Source organism: Camelus bactrianus, chromosome 4 (assembly GCF_048773025.1).
Source record: "Camelus bactrianus isolate YW-2024 breed Bactrian camel chromosome 4, ASM4877302v1, whole genome shotgun sequence".
Classification (NCBI taxonomy): Eukaryota; Metazoa; Chordata; class Mammalia; order Artiodactyla; family Camelidae; genus Camelus; species Camelus bactrianus.
The window spans coordinates 68,331,792-68,358,022 of record NC_133542.1 but is presented as its reverse complement, the minus strand read 5'-3'; the positions used below and the strand labels follow the sequence as shown (position 1 = coordinate 68,358,022).

General features: G+C 38.1%; 1 protein-coding gene across 3 annotated transcripts in view; it reads left to right on the top strand.

Moving 5' to 3' along the window:
* Window positions 1-26,231, top strand: part of NR6A1 (nuclear receptor subfamily 6 group A member 1) — a 204,986-nt gene that overhangs the window by 158,330 nt on the left and 20,425 nt on the right. For all 3 annotated transcript variants that reach the window (XM_074362211.1, XM_074362210.1, XM_045517550.2), the window contains 3 exons: window positions 10,733-10,975; window positions 19,777-19,832; window positions 25,432-25,586. In XM_074362211.1, the coding sequence (XP_074218312.1) occupies window positions 10,733-10,975; window positions 19,777-19,832; window positions 25,432-25,586 (454 nt within the window). The remainder of the gene's footprint in view (window positions 1-10,732; window positions 10,976-19,776; window positions 19,833-25,431; window positions 25,587-26,231) is intronic.

Sequence of the window (26,231 nt, the reverse complement as noted above, 5' to 3'; positions counted from 1 at the left end):
ATTTAAAAATCTCAGTAGCCTTTTAGCAGTATGATAAAAATCCATTATAGTCTATTCCAAACCAGTTTTCTAGACTTCTCTCTCGCCGTTCCTCTATTAATACTCTCTCACTTAACTATATCCTGTGCAGTTCCTTCAACCACACTTTACGTTTATTTTACTTCATTTTGCTGTTGCTGATGTCATTTCCCTTTCCTGAAGTGCCCTCCTGTCTTTTGTTTTCAACCTTTTTATTGTGAAATAAAACACTTAGAGAAAAGTACATAGAACACAAATTTATAGCGTAATGAATTAATATAAAACAAGCACCCAAATCAAGAAATAGAAAATTGCCAGGATCCAAAAGCTCCTCTCCACCCAGTCTCTCCTCTCCTCACTCTAGTCTCTTTCCCCTCCATTGCCTGTTTATTGTTGCTACTACTGTTGTTCTAATTTATTTAATATAAATGGAATCCTACGGTGTATATTCTTTTTTTTTTTTTCTGATTTCTTTTACCACATTCTTTGTACGAATCATCTGTGTTGTTGCAGTAATTCAGGAATCTTTACATACTTTAATCCTTACATTGTATGAATACACTATCTATAGTAAGTTGATGAATATATGGGTTATTTTTAATTTGGGGATTTTATAAAGCATGCTGTTGGTGGTGGGGGGAGGTGGGCATAGCTCAGTGGTAGAGCACATTCTTAGCATGTATGAGGTCCTGGGCTCAATCCTCAGTACCTCCATTAAAAAAAAAAAGATTATAAAGCATATTACTGTGAACATCCCTGAACTTGTCTCCTTATACACATGTGCATGCTTTTCTGTTGGGTATGGACCTGGGGATGGGTCACAAGATAGGTATATCTTCAACTTTAATAATGACACACTGTTTTCTGTAGTAGACGTACCAGTGAACACTTCTGCCAGTGGTATATGAAAGTTAGTTTTTCCAAACTGCCACCATAGCTTGAAGTCTTTTTTAATTTTTAGCCATTCTAATGGACATGTAATCGTGTATCATTGTGGTTTTAATGTGTATGTCCTTGATTAATAATAGGTTTGAACATCTTCTCATAAGTTTATTGATTAAGTGGCTAGCCTCCTTTCTGAAATGACTGTTCAGGTCTCTTGCCCAGTTTTATGCTGGGTTGCTTTTTTCTTATTGATGTATAGAAATTGTGTACGTTTGGTTATGACTTCTTTGTATATTGCCTGTGTCTTCTTTCACACTGTTGCTTGCCTTATCACTCTCTCGAATTTCTTCCTCTTAATGCAGTCCAGTTTTGTTACTTTCCTTTATGTTAGTGTTTTTTATGTGTGGCCTATTTTTAAAATCTCTTCCTATCCCAAGATCATGAAGATATGCTTTTTTATTATCATCTGAGTAGTATATTATTTTGCCTTTGATATTTGGGTCTGTTGTCTCCTTGGAATTAAATATTTTATGGTGTGAGGTAGGATCAAGTTTCTTTCTTATTTTTTTTTTCATATAGCTATCTAGTTGTTCCAACATTGTTCATTGAAAAGAACTGTATTTTCCTCACTGCTCTGCAGTGCCACTCTTATCATAAATTAAATATCTGTATATGCATGGTTATGTTGTAGGATTCTCCATTTAGTTCCTTTGGTTTATTTGTCTATCTTTAAGCCAATAGATCATTTAATTACTCTACCTTTAAGATGAATATTGATATATAGTAGATCAAGTCTGGTTTTTCTTAAGTATTTGTGCTATTTTTGTTCTTTTACATTTCCATATACATTTTAGAATTAACTTGTCAAGTTATACACATAAACATATACACATAGTTGAGATTTTGAATGGAATTTTGCTAAATCTGTGGGTCTTTACGGTAATAACTTTCTTCCAATCTATGAATGCATAGTATATCTCTCCATTTACTAAAATCTTCAGTTTATCTTAGAAATATTTTATATTAAATAAGCATATTAAATTTTTTTGGTAGAGATCTTATATTCTTTGTTAGATTGCATCCTACCTATTTTGTATTTTTTGATGCTATTGTAAATGGCATCTTTTCAGAATTGTTCTGTTTATAACTGGTATGAAATATGGTTAGTTCTTGTGTATTTCTTACTTTACTGTGCTGAGTAGAACCTCTAGTACAATGTTGAATGAAGATGTTGATAGTGGGCCATCCTTGTCTTCCAGTCTCAGAAGAAAAGCTTTTTAAGTATAGGTTTCTTTAGATAACATTTATCATTTTGAACAAGTTTTTTCCTATTCTGGTTTGCTAAGAATTGAACAATAATTTGAACTCTATCAAAGCCTTTTCTTTTTTTTTTTTTTATTAAAGCAGTATTTGTTGCTTTTGTTTAAGATGGATTTCTTTTTAAACAAAATACTTTCTGCAATGTTTCACAAGTTGCAAATTTTTGTCAGTGTCTAGTCTTACAGAAAACCTATCTTTCGTAACATCAGCATAAACTAATGTTTAGTAACAACAGCATAATTATATATTAGGAATTGTATTAAGCAGTATAGTATATAGTGTGAAAGGTGTCGGATCCTAGTGCAAGGTTGTTTGCTTAGAATCCTGGCTCTGCTGCCTACTAGATAGCTAGAACTAGTAGAGGACCTTGTACATATTTCTTATTCTGTGTGTGTGCCTCAGTCTTTTTTATCTACAAAATGGGGATTATAGTAGTGTCTGCTACGTAGTGTTGTGAGGAATGAGTGAATTATTATGTGACACATATGAATAGAACTTGTTACATAATAAGCACCGGTACATGTTAGCTATTGTCCCTGTATACCTTTACCATTTATTCCCTAGCAACTGCATCAGGTGAATACTGTTGTTATCTCTGTTTTACAGTTGACAGGCTTAGAGAACTGAGTCATATGTCCGCAGTTACAAAGTTAGACATGGTAGAGCTGGAATTCATACCCAGTGTGTCTTAATCTCTAAGCCAGTATATTCCAAACTTTTTACACTTTGTTTCATAGTGTGTTGCAACCCAGTACTCCACTGCACACATGAACACACAGATATACAAATGCACACACTTCAATTGAAAGAAAGGTTTCACAATATTTTACCCTTAGTACATGTGATGCGCTGTTGTGTGCTTTGATATTTCCTTTCGTTTCTTCCAAAAATGCTAGTCATGATGCTAAGGGTTATGACTTATAGTTTGGAAAACACTGCACTAAGCCGTACCATTTATTCATTTATTGTTCATTTACTCATTCATTCAACAAAATGAGCTTCTTTGTAGCAGTCATGGTGCCAGATGTTACTGTTAATGTCTTTGACTGAGACTTGTTTAACCCACAGTATAATCTTGGTTAGGTGTAACTGAGGGGTCCTGCTACTTTGACAAACAAGAACCTCAGTATTGTAAAATTCTGGTCAGATTGATAACCAGATTCGTTTATAAATATCTTGGTTCTCACTTGCTTTTTGTTTCTGCTAAATGATGTGGAAGTGGAAACCAATTTGTTTAAGCAGGCGCATATCAGTGGTGTTCTGAAGAGATGTTGCTAGGGCTCTATACTTGGTTTAGATTGTTACTCATTTTCTAAGCCAACCATGTCAGCTGCTTTATTCATCATTTTCATTATTTCCTTTGAATTTGACATTTCTGCCTCTGAAGATTAATCTGAGTCCGTAAAGACTCTAACCGAGCTCTGCGTCTGCCCTTCTGTCTTGCAACAGGCATGTTAACATTGAAGAAATGAAATTTAATATGATAGTTCCTGTTACCTGCACTAGAATAATTTTAAGTTTTGGAAGGCTGTAGCAAAGACAAACGTGTTACCTTTTTTTCTAATAATGTTTATGTGTGGTTACATTTATTTATCATGAGTAATCAGCAAATTCCTTTTAGAACATTTTGCAGGAACAAAATGTAGATTCTTTTACATATAGAGAGGTAGGACATATTGGTATTATATCCATGAATATTTCTGTGTAACTCATCTTGATAGTCTTGTTGAAGCCTAGTAAACTATCTTGGCTATTTTAGAAAGGAATGAAATTGTTTCAGGGAAAACGCGAGTTAGAGAGAGGTTTCTAGCGCCAAAATTAAGACATGGCTTTATACGCCAATTCTTTCTTCTGCCTATACCCTCCTTGACTTTCACTTGTCTTACTGGTAGTCATACTTCAGAACTCATAAACTCTGGGAAGTCTGTTACTACTGTACCCTGCTACCAGACTGAATGCTCCTCCTTTGTGCTAGTGGAATTAAAACAATTTTTTTTTAGGTTAAAAAAAAGACAATTAAGCAGCAATATTGTCTAGTACTTTAGGGTTTGCAAAGCTATTCTAATCCAGACCATGAGGAAGCGAGAGCTCCATGTCATTTATAGGTAATCTGTTAACTCATTGATTCTCTCAACAGTTCTTTGAAGAAGATAGTATGACACATTTTATAGGCTAGAAACTGTGGTACCTCTGGAGAAGTTGAGAAACTTTCCAAACACACAGCCAGCAAGTCACAGAGCCTAGATACAAGCCCAAGGATTCTGACTCTGGAGCCCAAGTTCTTAATTGCCATGTTCTGCTGCCTCTGCTTGAAAGATTTCATAGAGCGGACAGTCTTTTATTTCCTTTCCATCTCTGAGTTGGGGCTTGCCTTGCCGTGGGCCCCGAGCTCAACTCTGCCTCCCCACCCAGGCCTGTTCCCTTGACTACCAGGTAGATGTTTACCTACCCCAATTTTCTCAAAGTTTCAAGTTTAAGAGTTTAAAGTTCTTGAAAACTCTTAGTTTTCTCCCTCCTCTCTTCTCTTACTCTTTAGGAGGGGAGCAAGAGAGGAAGATTCCAATAGTTTTTACTTTAGTGTCTGATTTTTTTCCCTTTTATTAATCAATTTTCAGAATAGCGAATTGGTATTCTTGCAGCCTCCAGTGGTAACTAATGAGGTTTTTCTTTTTAATATTATTATAAACATTGATTTTTATGTTTGTTTTAATCCATTGCCATCATTATCTTTTTGGTGATGGCCTGCTCCATCTTAGGCCAGTGGGAGGTTTTTATGTTGATTTCTGTATCCTTTTGACATTAACCCCATTATTAATCTTGGGTAGTACAACATTCATCTTGTATATATTGGAATCAACCATTTCTCTTAGGAGTCCTGGCTCCTGTTCATAGGAAATGCTATTTTTAGAGTTCACAATCTGAACCCTTCTACTTTCTAGTATTCCCGATCAAGACAAATAGTCAGTTTCTCTGATAATAAGAGTTTTCTGTTTCCTACACTATTTTTACCCATTGCTATTTTTTTTATCCATTGCTATTTTTGTAGATAGCAAAGTTCCTTGTTCAAAGTTTCAAATAACTATCATTTTTTAAACCTTCAACTTTTCATTGACTTTTCTGTCTCTTACCTTACTGCCTTATGAGTGCTACAGTTACTAAGGAGCCATAGTCTCCTTTGTTTTTATTGCTGTTGTTACTTTATATATCTTTTAATCGTAGTATTTGTAGCAAGTGTACAACATAGTGATTTAATATTTTTATAGATTATACTCTATTTTAAATTATTATAAAATATCGGCTATATTCCCATAGCCTTCACTTTGATGTACCTATTTGCCTGATTTTCTTCCCATTATATTTTCAGGTAGACTAATACAGATGAAGAAATTGAATAAATAGATTAAGAATGCTGAATTAGGAACGCTTGTGAACATCTCCTTCGTGTTAGGCTCACTAAAATAATTCAGACGTGATGAATCTGAAGTTTCAGTGAAGCATGTGACACAATCATGATATGCTTGTGTGTAAGATAGATAAATGCTGGCCAGACTCGGGTGTCTGGCCTAATTAACAGGCAAAACTAGTTTAACAGCTATTTCCAGGATGCTAATTTGTATAAGTCAGACTGGAGAAGGGGCTCCAGCAGCTTGCCTGAATACGATATTGTTGTTGAATATTGTTTTAAGGATGGAAATGAAAATGATCTAATACTGACCATACATGGAAAAAAGGAGGAGGAGGGAGAAATAACTTGCATACTGCGTGGCAGACCCTGATCCCCAAAGATTTCAGTAGGCCAAAATGATGTATAGAATTTATTATATAAGATAGCATTGATCAAGGACAAATGTAAAGTCCCACCTTTGAGTTCAAGAAGTCCTACCCTTCCCGAGAACGGAATTAGAAAGATATGGGTTAATGATATATGTGATAAATACTTCAAGATTTAGATGTATGTGAACCAGATATGAATTAAGTGTAGGGGGATTGGTAATACAGTGGTCTTAGAATCAGAAGGTCTTAAAATTCTAACTCCAGTTCTACTCCTAACTGTGTAGCCATGATTAAATTTTCTGACCTCCTTAAGCCTCAGTTTTCCCATTATAAACTGTGTGGCATCTTTATAGCATATACTGTGTGTTTACTGGTGTTGATAGTTGCAGAAACACAAGGAAAGCTAGTTGAGTCTTAAATTAAGAAAAACAAACCATTCACTTCTGATACTTTTGTTTTATGAGAAATTCTGATAGTATATGGTTAAGAAAAACAAATGGGAGAGGAAAAAAATTCCACAGATAGGAACTCTGTTTATCTTTAAATCTCTAAATGGTTGGTATACGAACTAGGCTAGGTTATACATTTATTTTTTGCCGTGAGCACATAACTCAGGGCAATGAGGAAAGCTTCAGGTTAACAGACTTTGTCTCAGTGTAAAGAAAAACTTTTGAACCATTGAAACTATCTAAAATGGAATGAATGGAATGAAGTGCCTTACTGAGTCACTGGAGATGTGCAGGTAGAGTGTGGGACAACCCTTCATCTTGGAATATTTTACAGGGAATTCATGCCTCGGGTAAAGGTCTGTTCAAGCCAGTTTAAGGCCTTTTCTAACTCTAAGATTCCCAGTTCTGTAATATGGGGATAATGAAACTTCTCACAGTTATTGTGATGAATAAATAAGACAGTACATGTGAAAACTTCTTGAATGTTGCATGGTACATGATTGGTACTCACTGAATTTTCTTTGCTGTATCTATAAGATAAAAATAATCCCTGCCCTGGCCTTGGTACATGTGAGATAATGAGGGTAAACATGCTTTAAATACCCTTCAAGTCCTTTACAAGAATGAAAGGTGCAGAAGTCTATATCTGACATCTGGCCAGGCGTTTGGCTTCAGTGTTTGTTCATTTACAAAGGGAGACCTTGGTTTTTGTCTTTTTTTTTTTTTAAGCTTTTCTGTGAGGGGTTTTTGTTTTGTTTTGTTTTCAGGTGGGGGAGGGCCTGACTTACTTGCATCGAATGGATAGATTTGCCTTGCTGTAGCCACAGAATGTGTTGGTTAAGTGCAAAGACTTTGGGGATTCCAGGCCTAGCTTGCTTTCTTACTAGCTGAGTGACTGTGATATCACCTCATGAGCTTCAGTTTCCTTAACGTAAAGTAAGGGTACCTTATTTAGGTTTGTTGCGATGATTCAGCCCAATAACATGTGTTAAGTAATTGGCACAGAGTCTGCATGCAAGTGCTCAGTTAACAGTAGCTTCCTTCATTATGATCTTTTTCCACATGCTGTGAGAGAATTTGCCAAATGCTTCTTTGAAGGGCTATAGGGTTGATTGGGAGATGGCCTTTCTCTTGTACCTTTGAGAAACTTCCTTTTGAGTTGATTCCTGTCTGTGACATAGACCAGCGTCATTTATAGAAGCAGAATATGGCAGTAAGAATAGCTATGGCCAGAGAAGCAGTCACAGGACTCAAGGGGAGTCTAGTCTCTCTGTGCCCATCAGTGGAGAAATTCTCCCTTCCAGTCTTGGATCTCAGTGTGGCCTTTTTTAAACTCTCATGAGAAGAACAAAAAGCATTACAAGACATGAACAGATTCTCAGCATGTCTATATTTGATTGTTCTCCAATGACGTTATTGATCTCCAGTCCTGATACTGGCAGATTGGGGTCAGCCACTCCTTAAATGGACAAAGTACTTAACTTTCTTTTAAATCTCCGAATTTTCTCATTTACAAAATGTTAATAGTTGTACCCACCTTTGGGATTATGAGAATTACATGACACAACACAAAGAAGGCACAGTGCCTAGTTGTAGTAGGTGCTCAGTGAAATCATATCTGTGAAGAAAGGAAGGTGAGATTCTTGTAGATATTGGTTAATTTTAACTATTTCTAAGTCTGTTCTAGTAGAGTTCTGGTTTATATTTTAATGTATACATATAATAGCATATTGGCAATTTTAATTAAAAATTAGAAAACTTAGATTCTTCTGTAGCCAATTATGATTTCCTGGCAGCGTTCCATGCTCTATTTCCAAGCCCTTTGAGCAGCTCAGGCCCAGCACTCTAGGAAATTACATCTCACGCATAGTGAGTGCTGTCCTCATGCCATTCATTTTGCCTGTTTGGCCCTTCCTGGTTTAGTTTTTCAGCTTGCTATTGTAACTTTCCTCTAATGTTTACCTTGAGCTTCTTTTCCTTTTTAAAAAGAAAAGGAATGCTTATTACTCTAGGGCCATTTTTATAGGGTTATCTTAGCCAAGTTTCTTTTAGTTACAAATAACAGAAACTCATTTAAGTTAGTTTAAGAAAGATAAAAGAAAGGATTGTATCATAAGAACATGGGAATGTCAGTTTGTCATAGTCTGTCAGTTTGCCCAAAGTTAGGAAGTGAATCCAGGTTTTAGAAAGACTTGGAAAGGTCTATGAGTAGGAGCTGTAGTCCTCAAAAACTAGACAATTCCCTTTTCATATTTTTCTGTTTCCCTATCTGTGTGGTCTCATACATCTGCTTCTCTCTGCACACTCGCTATTTGCCTTGTGATTTTGAGCAAGAGTCTTAGTATGTCTGGTTTTTTTTGTATGACAAATGTGTGTTAGTTTCCTAGCTGCTGTCAAAAATTACCACTAACCAGTGACTTACAACAACAAAAATTTTTTCTCTCACAGTTCTTGAAACCAGAAGTCCAAAATCAGTTGGCTGAAATGAGCAGAGCCACACTTCCTTCAGAGGTTCTGAGGGAGAATCCATTTCCTGCCTCTTTCAGCTCGTAGTGGCTGCTAGTTAGTCCTTGGCTTGTGACCAGCTTCTGCCTCTCTCCACGTCACTTTCTCATGTATGCGCCCACATGTGTGTGTGTTCTCTTTTGTCTATATCACATCTCCCTCTGCCTCTCTCTTATAAAAACATGTGATTGTAAGTAGGGCCCAGCTTTATAATCTAGAATAATCTCCCCTTAATTTGATCATATCTGCAAAGATCCTTTTTCCTTACAAGATAACATTTACAGGTTCCAAGTACTGGGACTTGGTATCTTTGAGTGGCCATTATCCAGTATTACAAATGAGGATCATAAAGATATCTCTCAAAGATGACATATAATAAAGGCTCTATAAATGCTAGCTCTTTCCTTCTCTATGTTCCTCATACACACACACACACACACACACACACACACACACACACACACACACACACACACACACACACACCCCATCATGCCCCGCTTTAACATTGCCTTTGGATGCTTGTCTTTTCAGGTATGTCATTATCACTTTAAATACCTGTTTGGATAATAATGATAATGAAAATAACAGCTATCATTTATTTACTGTCTCTAGCAGCCTAAGCACTGTGCAGAGTACTTTATCCACGATGTATAGATGCCATTATAATCCCCATTTTACAGATAAGAAACGAGGCTCAAAGAATTGACTTAATTTGCTCAAGTTCACCCAACTGCTAAGTGTCAGAACTGGGGTTCAAATAAGGATCCCTAATTCTGAGGGCTGTATTTTTTTTTTCACTGAGACATTTATTTTTTAATTTATTTTTATTGAGTTATAGTCAGTTTACAATATTGTGTCAATTTCTGGTGTACAGCATGTATTCTTAATCATTATAGCTTGCCTGTTGCTCAAGATTGAGCTTCAGATCTCTGGTATCCTGCCTTGGCCTCTGATCAGAATCTTTCCTGGAGGTTTCTTGCACCCGCTAGCAAGGTCTGAGATCACAGTTAACAAGGGTGCTTTTTTGGTCATATGTCTGTTCTGTGGCAATTGCTTGGTCCTGAGTAAGTGGAATTTGAGGGAAGAGAAAGTAGAGAGCTATATTCCAGCCTGAATTTCCACTTTGACTAACTTGTTTGTTGCTAGGCACTGAGTTCCTTGACTGTGGGGATCATGATGATTTATTTTTGAATACCCAATACCTAGTGTGGGACCTGGACACAGAGTAGATACTCTGTTGGAATATCCTTCAACAGGGACTTTTATTCACTGTTGTGTCTGTGCCTTACAACAGTGCCTGGAATAGAATAGTTGCTCAATCTGTATCTGTTGGATGGATGGATGGCTTAGCTGGGCATGGAAACTTCTTTCCCTTGTTAACTATCGTTTATTGGATATATACAATATGCTAGGCACTTACATACATGAAAGTAATTCTTACCACCTTCCTGCAGGGTAGGAGGGATGGACTGTTGCTGAGGAAGATAAGGGAGAGGGAGAAGTTAAAGATACCTTCCACATTTCCAATATGGATACTGGTTCAAGTGATGATGAAACCCAGAGGGAAGAACATGAGGTTTTTTTTTTTTGAAAGGCTGTGTTTGTGGTATCTGCAGGTAGATACAGGAGTCTGTTCTTACATCAAAGGCTTTAAAGATGCCCCCTGTTTGCCAGTTAGCCTGGAAAGGGTGATTTCTGCATCTGTCCAGTGTTGCTTATTTTAAAACTGCAGGCTCAAAGCCATTATTTCCACTGTGTTGTAACTTGAATATGTTCAGTTTCTGTTCCAGATGATCGGGCTGAACAACGAACCTGTCTCATTTGTGGGGACCGTGCCACAGGCTTGCACTATGGAATCATCTCCTGTGAGGGCTGCAAAGGGTTTTTCAAGAGGAGCATTTGCAACAAGCGGGTATATCGGTGCAGTCGTGACAAGAATTGTGTCATGTCTCGGAAGCAGAGGAACAGGTGCCAGTACTGCCGCCTGCTCAAATGCCTCCAGATGGGGATGAACCGGAAGGGTGAGTGGTGCCCATCACTTTACCTTTAGTGTCAGCTATTAAGCCTTGGAGTTACTCATTTCCCAAGCCTGCACTCTATGCCAGGCCTTGTGCTGTGTCCTCATAACCCAAAAATGAATCTGCCTACGGGAATCTCCTGGATTAGCTGGAGAAAAAGACTGGTGAGATGTTAAGGATCCTGTGAGAATGAATGCACAGGCTCCACGTGGCAAGACCTCAGTGAATAATCCAGCCATGACTAGTGTTAATATACTCCACTAGTTCTTTTTTTAGGGCAAGATGACAGGACATAGGAATTTTAGATGAGAAGGCAGTACATTCCCTGAATGTGTTATCATTTTGTTTGCTAGAATCATGGCCTATTCAGAGGCTAGATATGCCCAGAAATCAGCATCCAGTTTGGTGAAGAATTTGGGATTTATTGGGAAGTTTTCTGAGAGCCATTAGCTTAAAATGACATGAATAAACAGATATTCTGAGAGGATTAACCCCCAGAGGCAGCTTTGAAGAATGGATGGGGTGGAAGAAGCAGAAAAGCCACCTACAGTTTTAGAAAGGTCTAGAAGAAGGTGTGAAGGATCTAAAGGAGGGACGAGAAAATAATGGCACAGATGGGGAGATACAGGAGAAGCTTACCTGAGAGCAGTGGTGACATACCAGATGCTGGGCAGCACCAGAAGTTGAAATTGAAGATTTGAATTAATAGTGAGTGAATTAATAAAAGCAGAGTGGGGCAAAATGTTGGCCTTAGTAGGTGCTGAGTTTGAGGTACCTGAGAAGGACACACATAGATGTCACCAAGGAAGTTGGATATATATGATTGGAACCAAGGTGAAAGTCTTGCCTGCAAGTAGTTTTGTGGAGCTGTTGGCATAGAGGTGGTAAAGTGTTGTTAGTGGGTAGAAGTCACTCAAACAGAGAACTTGGGTGCAGAAGAGGGCCAATGTCAGAAGTCCAGGAACCCTCATGGAGGGTAGAGAGTGCAGTGTAGTTCAGTGAAAGAACAGAGGCTCAGGAGGCAGAAATTGGTGACAGACTAGCTCTGTGACCTTTGGGCAGTTTGCTTTATGCCTCTGATGCTCAGTAGTCCTACCTTTAAAATGATATGATAATCCTTTCAGAGTTCTATGGAGGATTAAATATGGCCATGTATATAAACTACCCAGCAAGGTATTGGGAGCTCATAGTAGCAGTATGCAGGGGTGGGGGTTGGTCAGATTTAATGAATTGTTCAGAAAGGTTTTGTAGCAGACATGCAGATATACTTAAGTTTTTTTTTTTAATTGTGTGTGAGATAATGAGAATTTTTTGAAAACTTACCCATGATGAAGGAAAAGTAAAAGAGATATAGAAGCAAATTTAGGTAAATATAGGTCATTTATAATTTACTTATAATACTAATATTTATTGAGCACTAAATGTACTAGAAAATCTTACGTACTTGTTATACATTATCTCATTAAATACACATAACAACCCTGTTATTAACTATTACCCTCAGTTTACAGATGCAGCTTAGGGAGGTAAAATGATTTGCCTGTTAGTTTAGTGGTGGTTATATTGACAGTTAATAGTTTTTAAATTGTAATTTGTTATTAATCAAGCATGGCTTGTACCTCGCCACATGGACAACCTCCTGCTTCATGTGTTTACCATATGGGATAACTATTTGCATGTTGGAATGTCCTCTATTTACTGAACGATAAACACCTATAATAGGGCATTTAAACTGTTACCAGCTTCGTTGCCTGTCCGTGTTTCTAACATCATGTTCTGTCCAGAACTTACTGTGCCTCAAGCATGTCTTACACTCCCCTGCCTGCACTAGATTCCTCCCTCTAGCTAGAAATCTTCTTCCTTCCCCACTATCATTTTATTCCTACAAAAAACCCTTCCCAGCCACCATTACCAAAAACGTCATGTCTTGAAGAGAGTCTTTTGTCATCTACTCACCTTCATCTGATTTGATTTTGGTCTCCAAATCCCTTTGTTGCCCTTACTGTGAGTATTTTACCAAAGCATGTTTATGGGTTGCCTTCTTGATTACTCTCTCTCTGATGAATCATCCTGCTTATTCAGTGTGAAATTCTGATGCTTCCAGCCAAACTTACCTATTTCAGGGAAGCTTACCCCCATAACCCGTGTCTAACCCTAGCTAGGAGATGGCACGTGGGATGTGAGGGGTGTAGAGCTACCTTTCTAGGCCCATTTGCACGCAGAGCAGGCAGGCTCAGTTGCATGGTGAAGGCTGTGTCTCAGAGGGAGAAACCCTGCCACCTCCTGGTCGGTGATGAGAAAGCAGAATTAAAATTGCAGTTGCCTTTGGAATGTTTTGGGGTGATGGAACTATGATGTTTGACACAATTTTATGCATCTGTCAAAACCTAAAGAACTAAACACCACAAAAGAAGTGAATTTTAATGTATATAATTTTTAAAACAATCAGTATATGGCGGGAAAAGATAGACTATAGACTGACAAATGAATCTAACTGATACTACAAATAAATCACATAGCCACACTAAAGAGACTAGGAGAGAAAGGAGTTGACCTTGGAAAACAGTGTTTTGACTGTATACTGTAAGACTGAAGACAAAAAGAACTGTGTACAAAAAAGCTCTAGTTTATAAATTTGTTTCTCTCAAGGTTATGGGTTAGGAATTCTGTCACTACTTTGATTATATACTAGGGTTGAACAAATAAGTGAATATACTGTAGACAATGAGAACTGAATTTCTCGCATCAGGGAAAGAAGTTATAAATCAGGAAAAGAGAAGGCTAGAATGAAACTTGGTGCTAGATTGGAGTCAGAGGTTTTAATACGGACTTAGGTTTAGGTATATAGATAGATAGACAGACAGACAGATAGACAGACAAATATGTGAGTAGATACATGAGCTGGTATACATATGTATATTTTCTAGCTATCAATAAAAGGAATCAATACTCCTTGAAGAACTGGTTGATTTTACGGCTGATGAAGGGAAAATGTAAGATGAGTGAGCCTGGAGCATCCTGTGGTGCCAGAAAGTTAGAATGTGCTGTGTGTGTGTGTGTGTGTGTGTGTGTGTGTGTGTGTGTGTGTGTGTGTGTGTGTGTGTATTCCAAAGAATAAAACATTCATGAGTTCATACTGATAGAATGAACTGAATGGAGGAGTGGTGATTCTTTACAGAATTGTAATTAGTTAAGAGTAGAAGAAATGAGGGAAATAGAAAATCGCCATTAAAACACCTTAGCAGTAATTGCTGCAGGCAAGATGCACTGATGAATGCTAAAATAAGAGCATGGGTTTAAACAGAAACAGAACATTTGCCCTGTCTCAGAATATTTAGTAATTACAAAGGGAAAATAGTACATTTCAGTAGAGAATATTGACAGATAACACTTTATTCAAGTGATCAAGGGTGACATCAGTGTGCTTACATTGACATCGTGTACCCCCTGATAGGACACACTAAGAAGGGTACACGTATACAGATACACACACACACGGATGGATAGATTCATTCCCAGTCTAATCATGAGAAACATACAAGCCCAGATTGAGAGACATTCTTCAAAATAACTGGCATTCTACAAAATACTCCGCAAAAGTGTCAAGGTCACAAAAGATAAGGAAAGACTAAGAAACTGTCGCAGATTGGAGGAGACTATGGAGACAGGACAACTGCATGCCATGTGGGATTCTGGATTGGATTCTGTAACAGAAGACGGACATTAGTGGAACTGGGAAAAGCTGAATAAAGTCTGTACTTTGGTAAATAGTATTGTACCAGAGTTAATTTCTTAGTTTTGATGAATAGTCTGTGGCTGTGTAAGCTTAGTTAACAGAAGGGGAGGCTGGGTTTAGAGTATATGGGAATTCCCTGTGCTATTTTTCCAGTTCTTCTCCAAGTCTCAACTTACCTCAAAATTTTAAAAATTAACTGTTAAAAAATGCAGCCACTATGTGTGAGCCTGTCCTCTGTTGTCCCCCATCTCTGCACGTAGATATCTTTAGATATCTTTTCAGAGCTAGAAGTTGGCTGGTAAGGAAATTAATTATCAAGGCCATGAGAGAGATGTAAATAGGATGATGAGTAGAGGCTTGTCCATGTCTGTCCATCCCCACTGCTACCCCAGTATCCGAAACGTGTACTCCTCAGCCATCTTGCAGTCTTCAGATAAAGTTGGGCTCCTCAGAATGATTTCCAAGGCCCCTCTGGCATTCCTTCCCTTCTCCAGACTCTGCTGCTCCCCCTACACAATCTGCATTCCATCCCAATTCTCCAAAAACTCGATGATGTTTCTTGTTTGGGGGCTTTGCACATGTGGTTTCTTTTTCCTGGAATGTTCTGCCCCCTTTTCTTCACCTGACTGTATATACTTTTCTTTTTAAGCTCAACTTTTATTTGTAATATTCTCTAAGAAGTCTTCTCTGACACCCCTCCCCCACCAGATGGCCCTCCACAGCCCTTTTTTGCCCTCTGCCATAATGCTCATCCCCTTGTGCTGTGTTTGTATACTTGTCTTTTCCCCCCATTGTTAGACAATGATCCCCTCAAGGGCCATTACCAAGTCCTACTTTTCTCTTGTGTCCCTTAGCAGATAACCCAATTAGGGTAGGATGCTTCCTGGTTTGATAGATTGACTGTGGTGGGGGACCAGGACAGGAAGTGGGATGGGGAAATATTGTTAAAATCATCAGAGACAAGAGGAAGCTACACTGAGCCCCATGGGGGAATTCATGTCGTTAAGTAATCATGTGAAAATATTTAAAATTCCCTTAACTTTGTTGTCTCATAACTTGCTAGATAACTAGTTCAAAAGTGAAAAGGTTAAGGAAAGCCTCTTGGAGGCAGTTGATGTTTGTAGAAAGGCATTGTGAGGTGAGACAGTGATCCTGTGGCATTGCTATATCACTTTACTAGGAAAAAAAATGGAACACTGAGAAATCTCAAGGAGAGAAAACATTTGAGCAGAATCTTGAGGGAATCAAAGTCTAAGCTCCTTATAAACTAAAAGAGCTTTGTAAAAATGACTCCTCCTCTCCCTCTCTCTCGTGTGTGCGCGTGCGCTCATTTGCGTGTGTGTTTTCTTAACTATTTGGGAGTAAGTTACAGACTTCATTCCCCTTTGCTTCTAAATAACTGCAGCATTATTATCAAAATCAGGAAATTTATACTATTATCTAATTGCAGGCCTTATCCAAATTTCACCAGTTACCCCAGTGACCTTGATAGTAAAGCAGCTTATATTTTCTAATCTAGGAGCCAATCCAGAATCACACATTATATTTAATTTTTATGTCTCTTTAATTTCCTTTAATCTGAAATGATTCCTTTTTTTTTTCTTTAATAACATTGTCAATTTTGAAGAAAACGAATTATTTATTTCGTAGACTATCCCTTAACTTGGGTTTCTCAGTTTCCTGACAATTAGAATCCGGTTATGCAGTTTTGGCAAGAATGCCACAAAAGCAGTGTTGCGTCCTTTCAGTGCATCCTGTAAGAGTCCATGGTGTGAGTTTATCCCATTACCAGTCATGTTAACTTGAGTCGCTTAGTTCAGGTGGTGTCACTTGGGTGAGGTGGTGGTGTAAAGTTTTCCACTGTAAAGTTTCTTTCTGAGTAGAGGCAACAACACGTGCAGAGGCAAAACTGTGTTGTAGAACAGCACGGCACGTTTAAGAGCTAACAGATAGTTCTCTGTAGGGACAGTGTAACATTGTGGCAAAAATCAGATGGGGAGCCCCACAGGAACCAAACCAGATCACAGAGGATCTTGAATGCCAGGCTAGGGAGCTTGGATTTAATTAGCCCGTAGACCAAAGGGAACCACCAGTGGATTTTGAGCAGGGCTTTAATGTGGTTAGCTTTGTGTCTTTCTGGGTTTGGTTGGCTGCTCAGGCCTAAGCAAGTGAGGAATGGTAGGTACATGAGTTCTAGGGTAGAAAAGGTATTTGTGCTTCTTATGAGCGGATGGAAGGACCATAGCTGGTGCCGCCCTCTTAGGCTTAGACAAGGGGTGCAGCAGAACCATTCCTGTGACCCTGCACCCAGAAACCTTTGTTTTGTTTGTTTTAATAAGTTCACTACCAGAAAAACTCTCAGCTCTGCTGGAAAACTTGCTCTTAGCTGAGTGTAGCATCAAGGAACAAGCACAACTTTAGAATCAGAAGACCTTAACTGAAATCCTATCTCTGTCAAGTCTTCCCTGAGTAACCTTGAACAAGTCCTGTTTCCTCTCTGAGCTTCCGTTTCCTCATCTCTAACCTGCATAGGATTATAATAATGTATACTTTCTAAGGTTGTCATGGGGATTAAATGCAGTCACATATATGTGAGTAAAATACAAGTGTTAAAATAAGATCCAAGTTTTTGTTTTAACAGAGGCACTGTGACACATGGTGGTGTTGCCCACACTTCAGGCAGTTTCATGCTATCTTGAGAGATTTTACCACCTCTGATTAAACCAGTACCATTGTTTTGTCCTTCTTTAAATTATCTTTTTGGAAAAAAAAAATCAAAGTTTATTTTAAAAGGGGATTTTTTTTTTATCACCTCAGTGATTGGGAAATCGGTATTTTTTTTTAATGCATGTTAAGATAAATGTATAATTAAGAATTTATCTATGTACCACCTAAAATTATGTTTCCCTGCTGGGATGCACACACACTTCGGGAAATTATAGTAGTGAAGAGGAGGCTGGTCTTAATCTGATAGTCTGAGTTCCAACACTGAGATTACACTTGGTCTTAGCCAAAAGGCTGAGAAGTGATAGACCCTGATTTTAATGTTTAATTTCTGTCACCCTAAGCAAAACACTTCATTTCTCTGAGCCTTAGATTCATCTGCCCAGGGGGAATGATAATACTAATACTTCCTTCATGGGTTTATTTTACCCAGGACAGCACATAACATATGTATGAGTTTCCTTACTCCAGGTGGGGTTGAGGGACAACATGAGCTTTTAAATACCAGAAGGAGAAATTGGTAAGATGTAAATCTTTAATACTGGTGGTCCTTTAAACAGAAAGGAAAGCATGTTAAGTTACATCCTCAACTCTACGACACTGAGAGTGAACTATCGACTGAAAAATATTCCGTGTTGTATCTGCCAGTGATAGATCTTTGTTCTGTACCTGTGGTTGGTACCTGAAGCCAAGACATGGAAGATATCTGTATTGACCCCGGAACAGCAGAAGAAGAATTTTAAGGATGTTTAGAACTTGAAATTAGGTTGAAAGAGAGCTCCTAAACAACAACCAGCGTGTACCTAGATAATGAATATATTTAGCTGTTTATGTTTCTTGCTCCAGATTTCACAGCAGCCTTGTAAAGCAGACTATGTTACCTCCTCCTTTATACGCCAGGCCCTGTGCTTGCTGCTTTAGCCCTGTTACACATAATCCTCACAGCACCCCACCCTGTAAGACAGGTTCCAGTAGCCTCTTTATTCTTCAGTAAACTGAAGTTCACAGAGATAAGAAACTTGTCTCTAATTACACAAACCTGGCAGAAACAAGATTTAGGCTCAAGCTTGTCTAATTCTGAAGTGTATAATCTTCCAAGACCAAGAATGATGTCTGCTTTAAGGAAAATGAACTTCCTGTCAGCCTTTCAGGTTCCCCAGGAGCCAAGTGTTAGACTTGGACCGCTCACGTTCTGAGGGCAACCAGCCCTGCCCTGAGGACTTTCTAGATTGTTTATGTTAAATTTTTTTAGGCTATTATGGCAGAGCTTGCTCTCACATGATTCCATTAGCTTATCTTCTGTTGTTACTAGTACCCGCTACAAGTCACCCTCCACGGTGGCCATCACAAAGATTTTTCAGAAATGCCAACCTGACCACATGCTCCCTAACATTCAAGGCTGTCTGTGATCTGGCTCCTGTTGGCTTCTCCAGCCTCATTTCTTGCTACTGTTCACACACAACCCACACATAACACGCTTCAGCCTGATTGAAGCACTTGGAAATTCCCAGAAAGACCACTCCATGCTTACTTTCAACTTGAGACTTTTTCTGTATACTGTCCACTCAGCCTGGAGCAGCACCCTTTTCCTCCCTGCGTAAATCCTATTTATCCTTTAAGACTCAGTTCAGAAGTTGTATTTTCCAGAAAGCTTCACCAGACACCAGAGCCTTCTATTCATTACAAATCCGAGTTCCTTCTCTGTGCCCCCATATTAAGTGCTCTGTAAGCATGATGGTAATAGTGTTAGCAGTGGTTATTCTTAATGAGGCTGTTACTGTTTAAAGGATTTTTTTTATAATTAGGAAATACTAAATAACTTCTTTTTTTGTTGTTGACTCATCTGAATGGGAAATTAACTGCAAGGGAACTCTACTGACTGCTTTGTAGGGAAGAACCAATGAGATAAAAATTCTGATTAATTAAAAAACAAAAGCAAAAAAAATCTATTTTCCTCATTCTACAAATCAGACTCAAACTTCAACTGGAAATAAAAAATACTTTATTAAAAAGTGAAGTATTCTTTCTATCCCCCCTTCCCCCACTTGAATTTATCAAAGCCTTCACATGCATCATCCTGGTGGGATATTTGTAACTGTAGGACTGTTAATAAAGTTGTCATCTTTGTTGAGCATGCTGAATGTATACATGTGTGTAGTGTGTACCCAGTGCCTTCAGGACCCAGAAGCATCTGTTCCCTATGAGATAGCCTGGGATGATGGAAAGACCCATGTTTTAATCTTGGTTTCACCAATTACTGCCTTGTGCTTTTGGCCAAATAAGTTTTCTTTTTGTACCTAGACTTCTGTGGGCACTCTTCTTACTGTCTTATGTTTCCTTCTAGCAATCAGAGAAGATGGCATGCCTGGAGGCCGGAATAAGAGCATTGGGCCTGTCCAGGTGAGTTCCAAGCCTTACTCTTTGTGATCTGTCCTGAAAGCCGAGGCCTCCATGTGCTCCTACAGCTGCTCCCCTTGACCTTCTCATCTGCTACTGGGGGGAAGCCATCTTTACTTTCCTTCCTGTAAAACTGCTTTTACAGCTTGGATATGAAAGTGCTTTGAAAATCTTAAATATGTAAGATAATGGTTAAAGCTCTTGTGATGCCTCAACCCTTAGTAAGGATTTCAGAGGAAGTGAAACCAATTTTGGTTAAAAGGGCTTTACAAAAATCCAGGTGAGACATATAGATAGTGGTTTCAGGTAGGGCAGTGATAGTGCAGATTGGGGTAGGGGGATAGAGTCAAGAAATATTCAGTAGGTAAAATCGATAGGATTTATCCAATTGAATGTTAGGGAATGAGAGGACAGAAATACAGAATTGTTTTGAGATACACGCTGATGATGTATGGGAGGGTTTTCTGTCACGTGAGTTTGATACACAGTTGGGGTGTGGTGTGTGCTGTATTCTCTTTTTAAATCACACATTTTTACTTATTTATTCAAGGCATATGTATCTCTTGCAGATTAAATTATTTTGGCCTGCATTCATAGCTCTTTTTGTGGTAAAAATACAACATAAAATATAACAAATTGTTAAGTGTGCAGTACAGTATGCTGCACATTTTTGTACAGCAAATCTCTAGAACTTTTTCATCTTACACTGAAATTTCATATCTATTGAACAACAAGTCCTCATTTCTCCTTTCCCCCAGTCCTTGGCAGCCACCATTCTACTTTCCCCTTCTGAGAGTTTGACAGCTTTTGATACCCCATGTAAGTGGAACCATGCAGTACGTGTCTTCTGTGACTGCCTTATTTCACTTAGTACAATGTCCTCAAGGTTCATCCTGTTGTAGCATATGACAGGATTCCTTCTTTTTAAGGCAGAATAATATTCCATTATATGCATATAGCACATTTTGTTTATTCATCCATCGATGGACATTTAGGTTGTTTCTGCCTCTTGGCTATCATGAACACTGCCTTGACTCCAGTGAACATGGGAGTACGAATTTCTCTTCAAGATCCTGATTTCAGTTCTTTTGGGATTACTGAGTCATATGGTAATTCTTTTTTTTTATTTTTTGAGAAACCTCCATATTGTTTTCCATAGTTGCTGCACCATTTTACATTGCCACTCAATGGTGGACAAGGGTTCCAATTTCCCCAATCCTCTCCAGGACTTACTTTCTGGGTCTGTTTGTTTGCTTATCTCTTTATTTTGATACTGGCCATCCTAATAACTCTGAGGTGATACCACATTATAACTTTGATTTGCATTTCTCTGATGATTGGTGATGCTGAGCATCTTTTCATATGCCCATTGGCTATTTGTATGTCTTCTTTAGAGAAATGTCTAATCAAGTCTTTTGTTATTTTTAAGTCAGGTTAATTAATTAATTAAGTTGCAGTAATTCCTTATGTATGTTGGATATTAACCCTTTATCAGCTATATGGTTTTCAAATATTTTCTCTTGTTCTGTAGGTTGCCTGTTCACTTTGTTGATTGTTTCCTTTGCTTTGCAGACGTCTTTTAGTTTGATATAATCCTGTTTGTCTGTTTTTGCTTTTGGTGTCATATTCAAGAAATCATTGAAAAAAATGATAGGAATAACGGATTAAACTAGTAATAGATAAAAACTACTATATAAAAAACTAGATAAGCAACAAGGACAATACTGTATAGCACAAGGAATTATACCTAGTTCCCTGTAATAACTTATAATGTGATAGAATCTGCAGAAAATCCTGAATCACTGTGCTGTACCTCTGAAAATAACATAATATTGCAAATCTAACTGTACTTCAATTTTAAAAGAAATCATTATCAAGGCCAGTGTCAAGAAACTTTTTCTCTGTTTTCTTTTAGGAGTTGTAACATTTTGGGTCTTATGTTTAAGTCTTTAATCCATTTTGAATTGCTTTTCCTGTATGGTGTAAGATAGAACTCTAATTGCATTCTTTTGCATATCGATATCCAGTTTTCCCAGCACCACTGTTGAAAAGGGTCTACTTTTCTCATTATATAATCTTGACATCTTTGTCAAAGTTCTTTTGACAATATGTATTTGAGTTTATTAGGGGGCTCTATATGTCTGTCCTTATGCCAGCCAATACATTCCTTTAGCTTTGTAAATGTGTTTTGAAATCAGGAAGTGCAAGGCTTCTAGCTTTGATACTCATTTTCAGGATAGTTTTGGCTATTTGGGATACTTTGTGGTTTCATATGAATTCTAGGATTGTTTTTTTCCTGCAAAAAAATGCCATTGTAATTTTGATGGAGATTACATTGAATCTGCAGAACACTCCAGGTAGTATGGACTTTTTAACAATATTAAGTCTTTTACTTTATGAATATAGGATTCCTTTCCGTTTATTTATGTCTCTAATTTCTTTCAGTGGTGTATAAGCCTTTTCACTTTGTTAGTTAAGTTTATTCCCAAGTATTTTATTCTTTTTGATACTGTTGTAAATGAGATTGTTTTCTTAATTTCCTTTTCAGATAATTCATTATTAATATATAAAAATGCAACTAGAAAAAAATTAAAATGCAACTGATTTTCTGTGTTGACTTTGTATCCTGCAGCCTTGCTGAGTTCTTCTATTAGGTCTTTGTTTTATTCTTTGTTGGTTTAATAGGTTTTTTGTTGGCATCTTTAAGTTATGTACGTATAAGTTCACGTCTCCTGTGAATAGAGATAACTTTACTTCTTCCTTTCTGATTTAGTGCTTTTATTTGTTTTTCTTGCCTGTTGCTCTGTCTAGGACTTCCAGTACTGTGTTGAATAGAAGTGGTGAGAGTGGGCTTACTTGCCTTGATCCTGATCTTAGAGGAAAAGCTGTCAGCTTTTCACCACTAAGTATGTTAGCTGTGGGCTTTTCATATATGGTCTTTATTTGTATTTTTTAAATATGTATTTGGATACAATAGGAAGTTTATCCATTGGGAGGAATTCTTAAGCATTCCCTCAATGAAAAACCTTCCTCAGTATTATCTAATGTTTTCTGAGTACTTTCTGTGACTCTCCCACCTTGCCAAGGGATCTTCAGTCATTTATATCTCCAGACTCACGTTCTCTCCAGAATTGAGGGGGCTGATGCTCAGAGAAACCTATTTCATCTGGCATTGCATTTAGGTTTCTGATAACGGGCATGTAATTTTCCTTTTAGTCTTCTATTGTTTCTAGGTGGCGTTAGGAAGAGAGCTGTGATCTCCAAGTTTTTAACTCTGTTTAATTGTAATAAAACTAAGAAGGGGTAGAACTTCCATTTATTGAACACCTGTTATGCACCTGTGCTTAATAACTTTATCTTAAATTAACCTCCCAAGACTATCTGACTCAAACCTGCTTTTTTTTTTTATGGATGATTGAATTTTATTAGGTATACTTTCTTTTATTTTAATTTTTATTTTTAATTAAAGTATAGTTGATTTACAGTGTTTCAGGTATACAGCAAAATGATTCAGTTATATATGTATATATATAAAATAGATACTCTTTTTCAGATTTTTTTCCATTATAGGTTATTACAAGATATTGAATATAGTTCTCTGTGCTGCTACACAGTGCGTCCTTGTTTATCTATTTTATATATAGTAAATATCTGTTAATCCCAGATTCCTAATTATCAACCTGCATGCTTCTTTGCTCCAGAACCCTGTGAAGGAATCCTGGGTTAGGAAGGAAGTGATATTATCTCTATCTTACAGCTGAGGGAACTAAGGCTCAGAGTACTTGAATGACTTACCAAGCAGTAAGTACCCAGCTAGGAAATGACAGATGAGATTTGAACCCAGATTCAAGCAGTCCTGACATGTTCCATCCCCTGTTGAACGTGTTACTGATTGCCCAGTGTCCCATTGGACCCACAGGAAGAGACAGGTACAGTCCAACTTTGACTCCCAGCTAGAATAGGCTTGCTTTTACTAACTGACCCTTCTCACCAAGCTCAGGTACTTCAGTGCCCTCCATGCTCTGGTCTTGCTCTCACACCATCACTGAGGCTGCTTCAGTCAGGGCCTCAGTAGATATCTTGTAGTTTGATTTGTCTTCACATGTTTATAAAATGTAAACATTGATTTCAATGTTCTAAGGACCCCTAAGAGAAAAGATTGGGAAGTTTTTGCTACATGTGACTGAAGAAAAAAGACAACCCCTCCAACTGAGTATGCAACCCAAGCTATTTAAAGCCAGTCACTCAACTTGAGCACCAGTTGAACACTTCTCATTTTCCCTCCAAGTCTCCTGTGTTGGCCGGCTTCCATTTCTAAATGCCTCCTGTATTTATGATTAGAGTAGCTCAAGGTTCCCTTACAGGCTCCTGGAATAAAGAAGTATACAGGTTTGAGTCAGACAGACTTGGGAGAAAATGTCCTCCCAGACTTTCCATAGGGACAAGAAATAAAAATCCATCTGGATCTTCCTACTTAGCTCTCACTCATTCTGTGTGCTGAGTTTAGCCAGTTTGGCCTCAGCTCTGGGCTAAACACTCTATAGAAGAAGTGTTTATTCACTGCTTATATGGCGTAGTCACTAGGACACTGGACTGAATACTTGGGTACTTTGGCCTCTTCCTCGAACTCCTGCTCAGACATGGGCAAGTGAGTTCCCTTGTCTAAGCTCTAGTTTCTTCTTTTATTCAGTAGGCTTAGAAATATCTTTCTTACTCATATGAAGGTGTATAGTCAGTACTTAATAAGTGGACATTTATTCATTTATCCAACATGCCTTTATTTGAGTACTGCTTTTTTCTAGATGCTGTCATAGCCTAAGGTCTGATAGAGGATATTTTTATGATATGTTACCGTAAGTGCTGTAAAAATAACAATGATGATGAAGATATCATTGTCAACCTTCTGTTACAGTTGCTATGGGCTAGGCCCTTTTCTAAATATATGATAATATATTAACTAATTTAACCCTCACAACAATCCTGTGAGATAGATACTACTGTTCTCTCCACCGTACAGATGACGGAACTTAGGCTGAAATAGTTAAATGACTTGCCCAAGATTGTACAGCTAGAAAGTGGTAGATCCTAGATTAGAACAAGGGTGATTTGATTATAAAATTCATACTCTTAACCATTATGCTATTCTGCCTCTCTCAGAATACACAGAATTATGAGTGGATGGAAGAAGGACCTAAAATTCTGCCTAGGCTTAGTAATAGAAGGATTCAAAAAAGTGACATTTGAATTGGGTCTTAAAGGACAAGTAGGAGTTTGTTATTGAAGAGTGGTATTTCAGGGGTAGGAAAGAATAGACTTAGGGACACAGAGGAATATGGAGGAACCTAGAGGCATTGTGGCTTAAGAGGACGGTAAATGGGCAAAAGGAAGGCCATGGTTATCCATGGTGCTGGGAGGCAAGCAACCAAGGTGTCGTAAGATTAGAGAGAGACCTGGAGTATGGGTGTGGAGGGGAGGGAATTTGGGGGGGGAACTCTAGAGAGTTCTGGGAATCCCCATGAAGTTTAAATAAGTTCTCAGTCCTAAAGAAGGAACAGAGGGTTCTCTGAGCACCGGTCTAATACATATCAATTGCTTGTCAAAGATATCAGAGGAAGAGATCGAAAGGATTATGTCTGGACAGGAATTTGAGGAAGAAGCCAATCACTGGAGCAACCATGGTGACAGCGACCACAGTTCCCCTGGAAACAGGGCTTCAGAGAGCAACCAGCCCTCACCAGGTTCCACACTGTCCTCCAGGTGAGCTTCAAGGCAAACCCAGCATCATCTAGGGATCCCCCAAAGAGTGGACCCACAAGGATCCTCTGGGCCGGGTATTCCTGCCAGTCTCTCTCAGCCATTGTACTCTTGCTCCCTCGTCTTTCGGGGTAGGGGCCAGGATGATGCAAAGCCACATTTTGCAGCCCATTTTTTGCTAAAGACCTTGAAAATGTCAGCAGTCTCTTCTGCAGACTGAGAAAATGCTATAGCTGCCGTCCGTACCCTGCATTCTTCACCCGACAGAATAGCATTTTAATGGTAGCTCTTTTCTCTCATTTACTTTGTCACTGAAATAAAACAAAGCATGTTGACAATATTGAATTAAGTTATAATTTCTCTGCCTCAGCAATGGTGAAGATTTTCACTTTTTAAATTTTAAGAATCAGGCTAATCAAATTTGCTGGTATCACGAAATACCAGTTTGAAGACTCTTGGTTCTAGAATGGTATCTTAAGCTGTTAGGTGTAAAATACAGCCATCAGCTACCAAGAAAGATTTTCTTTCTCCAGAAATCTTTCTTACAAGACAGGGATTGAGAAACCTTTTTTTTTTTCTTTTTTTTTAATAAAGGCCAGATAGTAAATATTTTAGGCTTTGCAGGCCATACAGTTTAGGTCTCAAACA